General features: G+C 59.7%; 2 protein-coding genes across 14 annotated transcripts; one reads left to right on the plus strand and one right to left on the minus strand.

Moving 5' to 3' along the window:
• Positions 1-269: 269 nt before the first annotated feature.
• CDK10 (cyclin dependent kinase 10) lies at positions 270-16210 on the minus strand. Of its 13 annotated transcripts, none has more exons than XM_081806195.1 (15): positions 16056-16210; positions 13391-13463; positions 12934-13013; positions 12665-12736; positions 11777-11879; positions 11525-11606; positions 11372-11439; positions 11016-11068; positions 10785-10854; positions 10170-10229; positions 9700-9823; positions 9476-9615; positions 9114-9166; positions 3308-8826; positions 270-1005 (listed from the first exon to the last, which is right to left on the minus strand). In XM_081806195.1, the coding sequence occupies exons 4-14, from the start codon at positions 12681-12683 to the stop codon at positions 8729-8731; spliced, it is 870 nt and encodes a 289-aa protein (XP_081662321.1). In that variant the 5' UTR covers positions 12684-12736; positions 12934-13013; positions 13391-13463; positions 16056-16210; the 3' UTR covers positions 270-1005; positions 3308-8728. The 13 variants fall into 13 exon arrangements, with proteins under 13 accessions (XP_081662321.1, XP_081662320.1, XP_081662325.1 ...); XM_081806194.1 differs by having other exon boundaries at positions 12934-13020; XM_081806199.1 differs by having other exon boundaries at positions 12934-13020; positions 16094-16194.
• SPATA2L (spermatogenesis associated 2 like) lies at positions 4051-8162 on the plus strand. The gene is made up of 2 exons (XM_006746159.3): positions 4051-4353; positions 6136-8162. The coding sequence occupies exons 1-2, from the start codon at positions 4051-4053 to the stop codon at positions 7072-7074; spliced, it is 1242 nt and encodes a 413-aa protein (XP_006746222.1). The 3' UTR covers positions 7075-8162.
• Positions 16211-16698: the final 488 nt, after the last annotated feature.

The following is a 16698-nucleotide window of genomic DNA, read 5'->3' on the forward strand; positions in this document are numbered from 1 at the left end:
CCGAGTGGGTTGGGCAGGACCTGGGACTGGACCTCTTGGCCTGCAGGGTCTCGGGAAGCACCTTCATTCTCCAGGTGGGAAACACACATGGGTGTCCTGAGCTGTGATCTGTGTCGCCCCTAAAGAGGAGAAAGCAAGCAGCATCTGCCAGGGAAGGAGGGACCCCTGGCAGACCTGAGTTACCCCCGAGGCAGGTGGTTTGGGCCCAGCCACCCCAGGGGCCAGTTACGGGAGCAGTGTGCAGGTGCCCCGGGGAAAGGCTCTGCGGAGATGGCAACAGCAGTTGGTGTTTATTGGGTGCTTTGCAGGTCTGTCTTCCGAGGACTTCCATGAGGAACTGAGGCAGGAGCAGGGGAAGCACCTTCGCTAGGCTACGTCTCATGATGGCAGAACTGGGTTTGAGCCCAGCTAGCCAACTCAAGAGGCCAACGGGCACCTGCAGTCCAGGCCCCACAGTTGGGTGCTGGGCCCAGTGGGCTGGGGCAGGCCAACCCGAATCCCTGGGACAGCTGTTGTCTCTGGAGCTTTTGTGGCCTGTGGTCCTCTGCCTGTCAGTGCTCCCAGAGCAGACAAGCCAGCACCCGCCCAACACCTTGCCTTTGTCTCCCCACCCTTGGCCCCCCTGACATTCTGCTTATACTCTTGTAAGTGTAGAGTTCTGAGTAACCCAGACCTGGATGAGCACACCAGCCACCATGGAGCCTCGGGAAGAAGAGGTAACATCCCATGGTTCAGTCCTTGGCATTGACGTCTCAAGGATAGGATTTTAAAGGCCGCTGCATAAAGCAGATGGAGGATGAAGATGTGTCTTCAGCTAAGCCTGATAGTGGAAGTACCTGTTGGCTTGGCGCTGGGGACCACACCTCTGGGGATGGGCCCCATACGGGGGGCTGTCTCCTTGGCACCCTGTTCCAGGCGCTGCAGTCGGACAGGCTGAGCCCATGACTCTGAGCCCATGGTTCCTCCATAAAATGGATGAATAATCCACTCTTCCCACTGGAAATCCTGCAGATCAACAAGAAAAAGGCAGCAGTCCCAAAGAGAAAAATAGCAAAGGCTATGAACAGATTGTCTACAGAAGAGGAAGGTCTTTTTGTTTGTAGGTGTATTTATTTATTAGAGAGCATGCACGAGCAGGGAGGGGGCAGAGGGAGAGGGAGAATCTCAAGCAGAGCAGGGAGTCCGACACAGGGCTCAGTCTCATAAACCTGAGACCATGATCTGAGCCAAAATCCAGAGTCAGACAGTTAACCAACTGCACCAGCCAGGCACCTCCAGAGGAGAAAGTTTTAAAAAGCTAATTAGCACAAGAAGTGTTCAAAACTTTAAAAATCAAGAAATGCAAATTAACACAGTAACAAGGTAGAATTTCATGTGCACTATACTGGTAAAATCCAAAAACTAGGCAAAGCTGAGCATGGTGGTGTGCAGAAGCTGGAAACCATACACGGGGGCGGGGGGAGGGTTGCAGCAGATTCAAGAACTAGCTGCAGTCCTGGGCCAACGCAAATGCCAAATGACCCTCCGACCTTACGACCAGGTCATGAGAGGACATGTACACAGATGGAGTCAGGCAATGTGGCATCCATCCCCGGGAGGGTCTAGGCGGAATGTGGTGAATGCACGTAGTCCCACATCGATTGCTGTGTAACCAACCACCCCACCTCACCGGCTTAAACACAACAGCAGTCGTTTACTTTGCTCAGGAATCTTCCATTTGGGCAGGGTTCCTTGGGGACAGCCCATCTCTGCACCCCCAGCATCAGCTAGGTCAGCTTCCAGGCTGGGTGACCCAATGTCAGGGATTGGAATCATCTAGAGCTTTGTCCACGCGTCTGCAGTGGATGCTTGTCAGCTAGGACCTCAGTCAGGACTCACAACCACATTCTCAGAACCATGTGAGGCCTGCGTTAGTTTCCTCTGGCCACCATAAACAATGCCACAAACTGAGTCAAGTAAAAAACTAGAAATGTACTAAAGTTCTGCAGCCTAGAATCTGAATTCAGGATGCTGATGGGACTATACTCCCTCAAAGTACTAGAGCAGAATCCTTACTTGCCTCATCCAGCTTCCTGCTCCTACAATCCTTGGCTGGTAGCTGTAAGCAGAGCCCCAATCTCTGTCTCCATCACCATAGGTTTTCTCCCCTACATGCTGTGCCTAAACTTTTCTCTCAACAACATCAGTCGTATTGGATTTAGGGCCCATCCTAATTCAGCATGACTTCATCCTAACTTGATTATATCTGCAAAGAACATGTTTCCAAATAAGCTCACATTCCCAGGTTCTAGGTGGACACGGATCTGGGGGGACATTATTCAGCTCAGTGCAAGTTCTCTCCATGTGGCCATGGGCTCCCCCACAACATGATGGCTAGACTCCAAGAGCAAACAACTCAAGACAACAAAGTGTTTTAATGACTTAACCTGGGAAGCCAAACAATGTCACCTCCATTCTATGGGTGCAAGCAGGTGCAAAGACCCGCCCAGTTTCAAGTGTCATACTGAGAAGAGCCACACGTGCCCTAGATTAGCAAGCAACGGTTGAGAGCAGTTGCCTGGAGTCACACACGGCAACAGGACCGAGTGCGGAATCAAAGCAACAGAACCCCATCTACTTCCAGTTGAAGACGCAATCGTGCACGCTGTGGCAGGCTCTGCACCGAGGCTGCGGATTCCCCACACTGCAACAGTTGTCTTAGGGTTGCGGGCTATGACCATGGATGGATGCAATTCAGAGGCCTCGCATCTGAAGACCGCGATGAATTCAGTGGTGAACCGAAGGGAGTGGTTAAGCTCCACCCTTCCGCACAGAGGCCGGAGAAGACCAGAAGTTAACTGTCTCCTCACGGCTGGTGTGGCCCTAGGGCTGGGTTCAGTACATCGTAAGTGAAACGCCTCTATGTTGAGTGGTGGCCAGCAAAATGTCTCACGGAGATCCCCAGCTTGGTTCCAGTATTTTTCTAAAAGTCCCATTTGAAGTATGTGAAGACGCACCTGCAGGGTACTGCCAGGTGAGGGCTCTTATTAAGAGAAAGATCTTTCCAGGCAGGCCCCAGCTCAGCAAAGTGGTCTGGAGAGGTGAGGGGCCCAGAAATCAAGGGGCAGAGCCTGCCCAGGGAGGAAGGTCTACAGAAGACCTTCCTCGCATGGAGCTGGGGCCCCAAGGACTAAATCTCTCCCATCCCTCCTCCGCCCAAGTGGCTTTAGCGCGCGGGTCAGGCGCCTGGAAGTTAGGGAGGGGCCTTCACCCCGCCTCAGGGACCAGGAAGCTGAGCCCACAGAAAGACCAAGGCCGCCCCACCCACCTGAGGCTCCTGTTTCAACCACGCAGAGACGCACCTCCCTGGGCTCACGGGGAGCTCTGGGCCCGGGCCGGGGCGCACTGGCAGCACCCGCTTCCGCCCCGGCGACCGCTGCCGGGGCCTAGCTCAGAGGAAGGGGCTGCTCGGACGCACCGCTCCTCGCGCGCCCGCCCGGGATCCGCCGCGAGCCGCCCGGGGGTGGCGGGTAGGCAGAAGACGCGGGGGCAGGTGCTCGGCCGAGCGGCACAAGGCCCCGCCCCCAGCCCGGCCCACCCGGGTGAGCCGAGGGGGCGGTGCCCGGCGCAAGCCCCGCCCCGAGCGTCACGGCCAAGGCCGGTGGGCGGAGCCGGTGGCGGCGGAAGAGCGCGGTCGCGGGACGGGTCCGAGCGGAGAGGTGGCCGATTGGGCTCCGCTGGGGACCGACAGGTAGAGCGGTCCCTCGCGGGGCCACAGCACGCTCTGGTGGGCGAGGTGGGGGTCTCTTTTCGGGGGGAGACACAGCTGGCGGGGCGGGTCTCCAGGAAAGCGGGGTGCTGTAGATACTGGGGGCCGCTCAGCTGGCGAGGTCGCCGGGCTGTGCGGGGACATGTGGACACTGGGGGGGGCGCTCGGGGGGGCGCACAGACGGCGGGGACAGGGTCACCGGGCCGGAGGGGGGTCTGTGGACGCTGGGTGGGGGCTCGGGGGGCCGCACAGCCGGCGGGGAGGGGTCTCTGGTTCCTGACACCGGACCCCCGCCCGCCAGAATGGGCAGCAGCTCGCTGTCCGAGGACTACCGCCTGTGCCTGGAGCGTGAGCTGCGGCGTGGCCGCGCGGGCGTGTGCGGGGACCCATCGCTGCGCGCCGTGCTGTGGCAGATCCTGGTGGAAGACTTCGACCTGCACGGGGCGCTGCAGGACGACGCGCTGGCGCTGCTCACCGACGGCCTGTGGGGCCGCGCCGACCTGGCCCCCGCGCTGCGCGGCCTGGCCCGCGCCTTCGAGCTGCTGGAGCTGGCGGCTGTGCACCTGTACCTGCTGCCCTGGAGGAAGGAGTTCACCACCATCAAGGTAGGGCGCTGGGCCGAGGGGGCGCCCCCGCTCAGGCTGCCGTGTACCGTGGGGCAGAGGGTACCATTGAACAAGGGATTTCATGGGTCTTCAGAGCCGCGTGGCTCTCCAGGGCTCAGAAGGGATTTGGGGCGCTTTGGGGCAGCTCTTGGCCAAGGTGTCCCCCCTCCCCCCCCCACTCCCAGGGCTGAAAACATGGTGTGGGCAGAGGCCACCCACCCTGGGTGCCTGCCTCCTGGGGAGATCCTTGCTCCTCAAAGCTTGAATCAGTGCCCTCCCCCAAAGTGGCCTCACAGCCCAGGTAGCACAGAAATCCTAGGACAGGTGCCTGGGAGGGACTTGAGGTTCCATGGTCATCCTAATCCTTGCATGACCCCATTTATAGAAGAGGACGTTGGGTGGGTGTATCCCCTGTGAAGTAGGTAGGGGCTGGAGGCCCTGCACACTCTGGGGTCTGCACTGATCACCCCTGTGGGTGAGCTGCTGGCCTGCAGGAGGGGGCAGGCATATTTGGCCCTCAAAGCTAATTTGGAAGAGTAGGAAGGTGCTGATGTCATTGGGCACGTGGGCGAGTCCACCTCCACTGGTTGCCATGGCAGCAGCAGCCTCTCTCTCTCTCTCTCTCTCTCCCCCCCCCTCTCTCTCACCCCACCCTCCTCCACTCCCTCTCTCTCTCAAGAGGTGAGCTCTGGAGCCTATTGCTTCATGGGGACACCTGCTGGTCAGAAGTTCTAGGACATTTTAATTCAGAGAACAGGGCGGGAGGCACCCTCAAGCGCCAGCCCCGTGGGAAGCCAAGAACGGAGCGGACAGGCCTGCCCTTGCGGTGCTCCTGGGCTTCAGTGTTGGGCAGACCTGGTTGGGATCTGGTTCTGCTTCCTCTTGGCTGTGTGGCTTTGTGCAAGTTACCTAATCTCTCTGAACCCATGTCCTCATCGGTGGAACACACCCAAGAATAGTGCAGTCCAAGGTCTGTTGTGAGGGCTGAAGGCAAAACCCTGAGTACAGTGCCCGCCCATGGCAGCGCTCCGTCTGCGGGAGGGATGCTGACAGGATCCCAGGGCTCTGGGATTTTAGAACTGGGAGAGACACAGCACCATCATCCTGAAGCCCTTTCAGTTCCTCACAGGACTGCAGCCTAGAACGCACTTTCCCATCTAGCACTCCTGGGCTCTCAGCCCAGATGCATATTAGAGCCTCCGAAAAATACGGATGTTTCATCTATGTGGTGGAATGCTACACAGTTGGAAAAAATGAATGGCTAAGCCTCTGTCCCAATGGGGAAAGCTCTCCAGAACAGGACGTGGGAAGGTGGAGTTCAGAACAGCCTGTCTGGAGAGCAGATAAGCACCCGTTTGTGTTTGCGTGACCCAATCTCAGCCCCAGGGGGGACAGGAGGTGGAGACCCCAAGGCAAGTGAGATTTCTTTTTTTAAGATCTTATTTGAGAGAGCGAGCGAGCGAGAGAGCGGGAGGGGGGTGGGGAGGGGAGACAGAAGCAGACTCCCCGCCGAGCAGGGAGCCCGACGTGGGACTCCATCTGGGACCTGAGCTCAACTGACTGAGCCACCCTGCTGCCACGAAGTGCGACTTCCTGGCGTAGGGGCTCTTTATTTTGTTCTGCCCCAGCCATGGAGATGGGTGTGCCGGGGTGGGTCGGAGTGTGTGGCTGAGCAGCCCCTCTGAAGGGAGTGCCGGCACGGCCTGGTTCCGGGGGGAGGCCAGGGCCAGGAGGAGCCCGAGCGTGGGTCAGGCTGCTGCTGACCAGGACCCTCCTCTGCAGACCTTTTCAGGGGGCTATGTGCACGTGCTGAAGGGCGCCCTCTCGGAGGACCTTCTCCTCCAGAGCTTCCAGAAGATGGGTTACGTGCCCAGGGACAACCACCGCCTCATGATGGCTGCCCCGCCCCCCGCCTGCCAACTGGTGCAAGTGGCCCTGGGCTGCTTCGCCCTCCGGCTGGAGTGTGACATCCTGGGCGAGGTGCTGACGCAGCTGGGCACCAGCGTGCTGCCAGCCGAGGAGCTGCTGCAGGCTCGGCGGGCCAGTGCAGACGTGGCCTCCTGCGTGGCCTGGCTGCAGCAGCGGCTGGCCCGGGAAGAGGAGCCGCCGCCTCTGCCCCCCCGGGGCTCCCCAACAGTCTACCAGACCCCGCTGGATCTCTACCGGGACCTGCAGGAGGATGAGGGCTCGGAGGAGGCCAGCCTGTACGGTGAGCCCTCGCCAGGCCCCGACTCCCCGCCCCCAGAGCTGGCCTGCAGACCGCTGCTCTGGGAACAGAGCGCCAAACTGTGGGGGGCCAGGGGCGCAGCCTGGGAGCCCCTAGAGGAGGTTGAGGTGCTGCCGCAGGCCAGCAGCCCACCCTATGGGGCCTTGGAGGAGGAGCGGGAGCGCGAGCCCACAGCCTTCTCCTTCCTGGCCCTGCGAAGAGAGCTGCTGAGTCAGCCTGGAGACGCGGCTGCCCCCAGAGCCCCAGGGAGCCCCGGGCAGGCCGGCCCCCAGCCCCCCGGCTACCAGGCGCACGGCTGCCTAGCTCCTGGGGCCCTGCCCGCCCTCTGCTGTGATACCTGTCACCAGCTGCACGCGCCCCACTGTGCTGCCCTGCCCACCTGCCGAGCCGGCCACGCGCTTCGCCCGCTGCTCAGTGAGGGCCAGCGGCGCCTGTGGCTGCAGCGCGCACAGCTGGACACCCTGCTCTATGACGGGCCCGGGGCCCAGCCTTAGGCCCAGCCAGGCCCTGCGGCAGGGCCTTCCCGAGACCGTTTCTGTGGTGCTTCTCGGCCTCAGCACTCCTCGGGCCTAAGCCCCCAGCCACCCTGCGCCCAGGGGACTCCTGGGCACAGCGAGGTGGGGCGTCGGGCTTCACAAGGCAGGAGGTGGGGTCCTGCCTTCCATGGGAGGCTCCTGCGTTGGCCTGGCCGACTCCCTACCCCCTGCACCCAGCATCCAGGCCCATGTCCAAACGTGCTGGGTGGAGGAGTCTCACCACCAAGCCTATGCCCAACGAAGGGCCCTCTCCCTTCACTTTCGCTCCTTGCCCCATCCCACTGTAGGGCCCACCGCTCAGCCTGTGGACCTGAGCCCTACAGTTGTCCTTCAGAACACTGCTTCCCTCCACGTGTCCAGGGGAGAGTCTCCTCACAGGGCTGTCCCTGGGAGCCACTGAGCACCACTGTGACCAGTCTGGGGGCTCTGCCAGGTACATGGCTGAGCTAGCCCCTTGCCTAGAGGTGTCATGAGCCAGCGCTGAATGAGCTGAGGGCTGGCTCGAGACCAGCTGGGCCGGGGAGTGTGGTCCCCAGGTGGAGAAGAAATGATCTGATCTCAAAGCAGAGTGAGGAGCCTCCCCAGACGCCCAGAGCATAGGCGGCAGGAGGAAGGACGCAGGCAGCTAGTGGGGCCTGGATAGGCTGTCACTCCCCTCGTGGGTGGAGTGTGGGGCTTCTGAGCAGTCCGCACCCCACAAACCACCCTGCTGTTGGCTTTCTGCTGCATAGGCTCTGGAAGGCAGGGCAGGAGGCCGTGCAGGCTTCCCACCTGAGAATGCTCCCTGGGTTCAGTGGTAAGGGTGTGGCCAGGTTCTTGAGCAGCCACCTGCTAAGGCAGACTCTCAAGGCCAAGGCAGGCAGGCAGAGCCCCTTCCCCTGGGAAGTATTCAGCCACAGGACTAGAGGGGACAGGTGCCTGTCTTCTGTGCTGGGTGCTCTACCCCCGTCTGTCTATCCCACCTCCCCTTCTCCCCAGCACTCAGAGAACCACCATCATGTCCCATGAATCAGAATATTAAAGTTCATTAAAGGACACTGAACCTACTCATACCTGTTAGAAAACCTTTTATCTCTCTGACTCATGCCCCTTCCCCTCTGTGCCTCAGTGTGGGTCAGCGACAGGGCTCAGACCCCAGTCCCTCAGGTGGGATGTGACCCACACCCGACCTCTCCTTCCCATTCTGAGTGTACCAACCCTGCCGGTGGGGGGGGAGGGGGGGTGCGCCTCTCCCTGCCCTAGACAGACCCTGGTGATCAGGAGGGAGCACAAGCCACCATGTGGGGTCTATGCATCCCAAGCCAGCAACACCCACTGAATTGGGCCCAGCAGGTGTTTCCTCCTGGGAAGGGAGGGTCCCGAGCTTTTACCAGCTGAGGGCGCGGCAACAGGTGTCCTGAATGAGGTCCCACCCCTTCAGGGTGCACCCACCCTGCATCACCCCCATGCCCACTCCCCGCTCTTCTGGGGAAGGGGTGTGATCAGCTGGAGCAGCGGGTAGGTCTCCGCCGAAGGAGGAGCTGGGTCCCAGCAGCGCCGTGAGCCTGGACTGCAGAGGCCTCCCCATTCCGTTGCTGTCCGTTGCAGATGTGCCAGCCCGGTGGAGGGGCTGTCAGGGCTTACAGCGCTTGCCCTGGGCCTCAGACGTGGCTGGGACGGCCCGCTTGTTGCGGTGGTGGGGGAAGGTGGGCATGAGCTCCGGCTCACAGGCTGCGGGGAGGAGTGCGTTTGGGTCTGAGAACCCCACTGTGCATCCGTGTCGGGCCCTGGAGTCGCGTCTCCCTGTGCCCCCCTCAGACAACAGTCTGTGTGGCCAACGAGCACCCACGTGGGCCTCAGCATGCAGCCCCTGCTCCACCCGGACAGGCCTGTGCCAGGAGCCCGCCCCACCACCCCCAGGGGCTCGAGGAGCTGTGGGAGGCCGTGCCCCTACACCCCCACCCTGGACAGAAAGGGCCACAAGACAAGCGCGCTGCGGGGCTCAGTGGGAAACTCACGCAGGGGCTTCTCCTTGAAGTACGAGCTCTCCAGGCCATCTCTGGCCGTTGCCCTGGACAGGAGGCCTCCGTGTTAACAGGACCCCGGCTGCCCCTGGGGTTGCTTTCCCACACACCCACCCAGCTCCGCAGCCTCTGGTTCAAATTTCCCGACAGCAAAAGGCGAGTGGCCAGCAAGGGTCTGGGGCCCAAAAACAGATGAGAAATTCAGAGTGGGCTCCATGATCTGGGTGGGCAGCGACCACCCACACTGGGGGCCTGGGCCTCCGCGTCTGTCTGGGGAGGGGGCACCTCTGCAGCAGCGTGGCCAGAGTTCTGAAAACCCCCCTTTCGAGGGCTCGGGTTTGAGGCCAGGTCAGCACCTTTTCTTGGGGTCGTACATGAAGAGGAAGTTCAGCAGGCGCAGGCCAGCCTCCGAGAGCCACGGGAACTTGTGTTTGAGGTTGTTGTACGGCTGCTTCCTCAGGCTGTACTGACCCACCAGCGGCAGCCTGGAGAAGCCCTGCAGGGAGCAGGAGTGGAGCATGGGGGCTGGCCCGGGCAGGGGGCAGAGGGGGGCGGATGAGGGCAGAGGCCGGGCACTCACTGGCCAGATGTTCTCACTGGGCGTCCCCAGCAGCTGCACAATCAGGTCCACCTGGTGGATCTCGGACGTGCCAGGGAGAAGGGGCTTGTGGGCCAGCAGCTCGGCCAGGATGCAGCCCATGGCCCTGCAGAGGAGAGCAGGCCTTACCTCACACACCTGTCCCCTGCTGCCACACACCTCTGCTGAGGCCAAGTGCTGCGGTCAGGACAGGGTGGAGCTTGGGAGGAAGTCAAGATGGGACATGACCCCGTCCCAGATGGCCTCTTTGGGTGACCATGAGGGCAGGGCCTTTCTTCTGTGGAAGCTACGTTCTCATGCTTCCTCTTAGGGATCCCAGGCTTCGGCCCTCCCCCTCCCCCTGGGGGCTGGGAGGCTGACAAAGACCCCAGCCCTGTTCCTGCCCCTGTGAGGCCCCATGGGACCCACCCCAGCCCTTCCCCCAGGTCCCAGGAGCCGCATTCACTTCTCACCACATGTCTATGCTGGTGGTCTGCGTGGTGGTTCCCAAAAGCAGTTCGGGGGCTCGGTACCTGCAAACACAGGTACTCCCCCTCGTACCCTGCAGTGAAGCCTGGGCCTCCACCAGCCTTCCTGACAGCCTGAGGCAGCCCGGGCTCCAGACTGCCAACCCCAGCTCAGACCACCTTGTCCTCCCAGCCCACAATCGTGGGTGACACACAGAGTAACACCAACTTTGCGGGTCGGCTCCTAGGAGTCTGCCGCCAGCCCAGTCTGTAGACACGGCTGGCTGACGCATGGCAGACCTACGATTTCGTATCGTTAACCACAGGCCTGTTCTGCTTCTTCTTAAAAACATGCATGAGAAAAACTACAGAAAGCTGAATAAACCGCCCCACCCCACAGACAGAAGTCTGTGAAGTGACCTCCCCTTCTTGAGAGGGCTCAGAACCAAGGAGGACAGTCCCCCACCCCACCGTGCTGTCCTCCGTCCCGACAGCCCCGCTGTCTCAGGAAGCTGTCCTAGACCCAGCCTCTAGGAGTGTGTGTGGCCCTCTGTAGCTTCAAGACCCTCAGGATCCTTCTGCTGCTTCAGCATGATCAACCCCCACACTTCCTCCACTCACCAGAGTGTGACCACCTTGGGGGTCATGGGCTTCACTGGGATGCCATAAGCCCGGGCCAGCCCGAAATCCGCTGTGACGAAGGCAGAAAGGCAGTGTGTCACCCAGCGGGGGCTAAGAAGCTGCCGTGTGCGAACAGCTCTTGGCCCCCGGGGAGCTGGCAGGCACGGACCTGCTCCCCCGCCCCAGCGGCACTCAGAGACACCTGCCACAGTGCCGGCACCCAGCACCCACCTGTCTTCACACAGCCCTTATCGGTCATGAGCAAGTTGGACACCTTCAGGTCCCTGGGACAGAAAGGGAACATCGGTGATTCCCAGGACATGAACCCCACAGGGCAACTAGGTTGTGACGAGACTGCAGGACTTCTCATAGCCTTGTCAGCTCCCCCAGGGGGAAAGCAGGTGCTGTGGGGCCTGGATCCTGCCCTAAGGAACAGTTAGAGAACTGCACAGAGGCCAGGTCATTTCCTCTCTAGGGGTTAGGACTGGCAGTCACCCTTCCCATGTGTCACGAACCTGCACTCCAGACAAATGTTCTCCAGGATTGTGCCATTCCTCCCCCCGCCGCCCACTTGGGGCCCCTCCTACCTGTGGATGATGAAGTTCTGGTGCAAGTATTGAAGGCCTCGGAGCACTTGCAGCACAATGCACTTGACCTATGCAAAGGGCAGGATGCATCAGTTAAATGTGCCACACAAGGACCTGGGACGGTGCCTCACTCCAGGCCCCCCAGCCTCACACCTGGGCCTCAGAGAAGGGTGTTGGCATGTTCTCCAGAAGGCTGGCCAGATCTTGCTCACAATAACCCATCACCAGAAAGATGCTGGAAGGAAAAGGGGAAGACACAGGGCACCTCCCACATCCTCCCAGGTAGGCCAAAGGATCCTCCTGGAATTGCAGGAGGGATGAACTCGATTTGGGGGGAGCACAGGGAGGGGGATAGGAAAGGCAGGCTCAGCAGGGCCCAGTGCAGAGGACCAGCAGACTGCATACCTCTCCAGGTGGTTCCCCACAACGACTTCCTTCAGCTCCACGATATTCGGATGGCGAAGGCGAAGGAGCAGTGTGATCTCTCGAAGGCTGCTGATGGGGACCCCTGCAGCCAGACAGCCTCCTCAGTGAGCCCCACCCCTACCCCTGCAGGGCTCTGCCCACAACCTCAGGGAGAATCAAGGCCACCTGAACTTGCACTTTTCTTTTTTAAATTTTATTTATTTATTTGACAGAGAGAGAGAGATCCCAAGTAGGCAGACAGGCAGGCAGAGGGAGATGGAGAAGCAGGTTCTCTGCTGAGCAGGGAGCTCGACGTGGGGCTCGATCCCAGGACCCTGGGATCATGACCTGAGCCGAAGGCAGACGCTTACTGGGACCATGACCTGAGCCGAAGGCAGACGCTTAACCGACTGGGCCACCCAGGCACCCTGAACATGCACCTTTAACTCTTCCTTCATTCAATGATGCAGGGCAGCAACTATCGGTATGCACCACCGTATAGGACAAAGGGTCCACAGTGAGCACAGCAAGGCCCTGCCTGCATAGGTGGCCGGGGAGGGGCTGGGGGGCAGAAATCAGGGGTGTGTGGAGCACAGGGGCTACCAGCCTGGCCTTAGGCAGGGAGGGCTGGGTAGAGGGGTGATGGCTGGGCTGAGACAGAAGATAGGGCAGTACCAGACAGAGGGAGAAGATGAACCGCATGGGGTTCAGGGGAACTAAGGCCTAGAGGAGAGGGGTGAGGGCGAGGGGCTGAGGAAGGACAGGACAGGCAGCCTCCCAGAAACAGGTCCCCTTTAACCCTCATGAAGATGCTCTCAGCACCAGGGGTTCAGGCCAGAGGAAGCCTCAGAAAACTGGCACCTTTCTGCCCCTCCCACTTGAGCTCACCATCCTTCTCCTTGTCCATCCGCACCTTCTTCAGGGCGACAATCTCGTCCGTCTGGGTGTCCCGGGCCCGATCTGGAATGAAAACTCATCCACGATGGAATCTTACTTAATCCTGCATCATACACCCTTGTGCCATACAGGGGCCTCGTTCTGAACGCTGGGGGTCCCTTTCTCTTCTTCTTTGACACTGGGTCCCAACTGTGCAAGCAGCAGCCCCAGCCCCACTAGACACATGCTCTCTGGGGAGTCTTCTCAACTGGGCCAGGTACAGGGTGCTAGTTACACCAAGCTCCCTCGAAGTTTTCCTCCTTAGAGTCAGGATGCAGGTCACCGCTTTGCCTTCTGTTTACTATGTTCTAGCAGCAAATAAGACACTTTATCCAGAAAAAAACCCCCACGTTTTGTGCAAAGGAGGCTCTTCAAGGCACTAGTGTGTGAGGCTTCCAAACCCTTCTCAGTCTGATGCACACCAACGTCACAGCCACCACCCACTGAAGCCCCGGCTGCTTTTGGAAGTTCTAGGTTCGGCTGTAACAGCTCCCTCCGCTTGTAACCACACCGGCAATCTGATGCTTACACCGATGGTAATTACACCACGGATTAGAGTTCACTCGTATAACTTCTGCCCTGGCTATAAAGCCCTGGGTGTTTCCCTCCCTCCAGCCCTGACACAGCTCCTGCTGGGACAGTCCCCTGCGCCCGAGGGCTTCCATCCCCGCCACTCACACACAATGCCGTAGGTGCCTTCCCCGATACGGTTCAGCTTCTCAAACTCCTTCACGCTCCGACACCGTCCCAGCTGAAAGACAGGTGCTGGTAGTGCAGGGCTTGGGCAGCTAACGGAACAACTAAAGATAGATATTTCACGCTTAATTTGTACAAAGGAGCTCACTCATGTGCTCACCAAACAAGGATAACCACACACTCGGGCTTTCAGATGAGAAAAGAGGGATGACGCTACTGGGCCAGCAGACACTTTGAACACAGTATCACAGACAGCCCGTTCCCGTCCAACCCCATGGTCCAGACGTATGCTGTCTACAAACGATAACCACTGGCCACATATGGTTAACATTACAGTAAAATTTCATTTCCTCAGCTGCCATGTGTGTCGTGCTCCATGTGGCTCATGGTAACCATACTGGATGAATCAGAAACCCACATTTTTTTTTTTAAGTAGGCTCCACGCCCAACATAAGACTTGAACTCACAACCCCAAGATCAAGAGTCCATAGGAAGAAACATTTCCACCCTCACAAGAAGACTACCGAGCAGCACCAGTCTAGATTATGCTCTGGAGATGAACAAAGCTTCTACCAAACACAGCGGAAACGCTTCTGTGGCACAGACTGACTCCAACATCCACACAGTATTTCTTCCTTTGAGTAGGAAACACTGCCCAGTGGCACGTGGCTACCCAGCTGGTATTTCCCACTGTTGTATTTTGCAGCTAGGTATGTCTATTTGACTAAATTTTGGCCAATGGGATGTGAGCATAAAGGACAAGGGCTTCAAGGAAGGGACTTCCCCAGGGGCACCTGGGTGACTCAGTCGTTAAGCGTCTGCCTTCGGCTCAGGTCATGGTCCCAGGATCCTGGGATCGAGCCCCGCATCGGGCTTCCTGCTCAGTGGGGAACCTGCTTCTCCCTCTCCCACTCCCCCTGCTTGTGTTCCTTCTCTCGCTGTGTCTCTCTCTGTCAAATAAATAAATAAAATCTTTAAAAAAAAAAAAAAAAGGGAAGGGACTTCCTGATCAAAGGAAGTTGGTTGCCGCCCACTCCTTCTTGCCCCTGAAGCAGGGTGGGATTTGGATGAGGTGCAGGTAGATCTACAAGACAGATAACTTGAGTGTCTGGCCCCACCTTGTGGAAAATAGCTGCCTCTCTCCGAAATGTTAGACGAGAGAAAATTAAGAGAATTTTGAGCCGGCTCCACGCCCAGCACAGAGCCCGACACGGAGCTCCCTCTCACAACACTGAGATCATGACCTGAGCTGAAATCAAGAGTTGGATACTTGGGGCACCTGGGTGGCTCAGTCGGTTAAGCGTCTGCCTTCGACTCAGGTCATGATCTCAGAGTCCTGGGATCGAGCCCCGCATCGTGCTCCCTGCTCAGCGGGGAGCCTGCTTCTCCCTCTCCATCTGTCCCTCCCCCTGTTCATGCTCTCTCTCTAATAAATAAATAAAATCTTAAAAAAAAAAAAAAAGCATTGGACGCTTAAGTGACTGAGCCACCCAGGCTCCCCAAAGTTCTGTACTTGAGCCACTGTATTTTGGGGTTCCAGTCGTAGCAGAGAGCCTGTACCCTAACATACCTTCATAATGCAGGACGTTTGTAGATGGACTGAATGAGCATGTCTCCTTGGGTCTAGGAAGCACATGCAGCAAGGTTCAAATTCTAACAGCCTCTGGCCTTGCTGCCTCCCATCTTTTCCTTCATCTGCCTCCATCTCCTTCCTTCCTACCACTTGGGGAACCAAGTCAGCATCGCCTGGGCTGAGCCCTTCCATGGTCTTGCCTCAGCCTCCTCTTTCCCCAGTTCTTCTTCACATTCTCTCTCCAGGGGGAACTCCTGGTGCTGCCTATTCACACGGTTTCTCATCTCTGAGACATTGCTCCTGACATCCTAGGTTGGCACGCCAGGCCTCCTTGTCTCTGCATGTCAAAATCCCAGTCCAGCAGGAATTGCTTTTACAAAATTTCCCCCCCAGCTGAACACAATTCTTCCTCTGAAACCCTGACACTTTCACAGCCTGCAGCAGCGGCTCGTGGGTACTCCGCTGGGTGTCGGAGCTGCCGTGACGTTTCGCGTCGCGCACTGCAGTACTGGGAACGAGGTGAGCACCTGCTGTGTATCTGGGGGGTGGCCAGCGGCCCGTGGACTGCCACCGTGCCTTCAGGATCCTTACCGGCCTCTCAGAGCACCGGTTCCCACACAATCCAGCCACCAGAGTTCAAACAATCACTCCACACCCAAAGCTTCACTCTCCCCATCTCGGGCTACACGACAGTGACACGCAGAGGCCTCGCGCAGAGCAAGACGCAACGCAAGCTGCGGCTGTCGGGTGGGGCGCCGCCTGGCCCATTCAAAGCCCGGTGGGAGAGCACGCCGGCAGTCCTCCCGCGGGGAAATTCCCTAGAGCCCGGGCCCGCTCTTCCAGAGGCTGCCGGCTGCTGGACAGCGCCGGGCTCCGCCACCAGCCCCTGCCCTCGCCCCTGCTGTCGGCCCCGAGGGCCGCCGCCGGCTTCCGCGCCGGCCGCCAGGAACTCTGGGACTGTCGTTCCCGCCCACGTCGGAAACCTCAACGCTTTAGCGCGACACTAAGGGGCTCCAGAGCGTTCCAGTCCCGCCCTGCCGCCGGCAAGCTACCCCGAGCGGCCCCCCGTCGCACCCTGTGTTCCGGAGGCACCGTGAAGAAGCCGTCCTTACGGATACACTTCAGACGGATCTGCTCCGACTCTGACTCCGGGTCCCCCATGTCGAGCGGCCCCCCAGTCCCCGTGTGCGCAGGCGCAGACCAGGTTCTTCCGCGCAGGCGCGTAGAGTACTTCCGGGGCATTTCTACCTTAGCGACGGTTACCCGGGAAACCTTGCGACGACGCCGGGAGGACCTCAGTTTCTGCCGTCCGCTCGCACTACAGACGTTCGGGCCTTATTTTAGTTTTAAGCGCGGGCACCCGAGGCGGCTGGGGTGCTGAGGAACGGCCGCTGGAGGAGGAGGAGGCTGAAGTCCGAGGGGCGGGGGGCTCCCTTGGAGCTCGCGAGGGCAGCTCTGGAGCCGGGCAGGGGCGGGGAGCAGAGTGCGCGTCCGAAAGGTGCGGGAAGAGCGGCTGGGAGGCCGCGCTCCGGGCATCTGCGGGTGGAGCGCCCGCCACCTGCGGGGCCCTGTCGGGCTCGGGCCTCGCGGACCTCCCGTCCCCGCTGCAGGCTGGCGGACGAGGTGAGTGAGGTAGACGGCGCGACAGTGATGCTGGAGGCAGGGCGGTGATGCGATGGGGCGGGGGCGCAGCGTTAACGGGGGGCCCGGAAAGGCC

This window comes from Leptonychotes weddellii, chromosome 16 (genome assembly GCF_054177405.1).
Source record: "Leptonychotes weddellii isolate Sample4059 chromosome 16, ASM5417740v2, whole genome shotgun sequence".
NCBI lineage: Eukaryota > Metazoa > Chordata > Mammalia > Carnivora > Phocidae > Leptonychotes > Leptonychotes weddellii.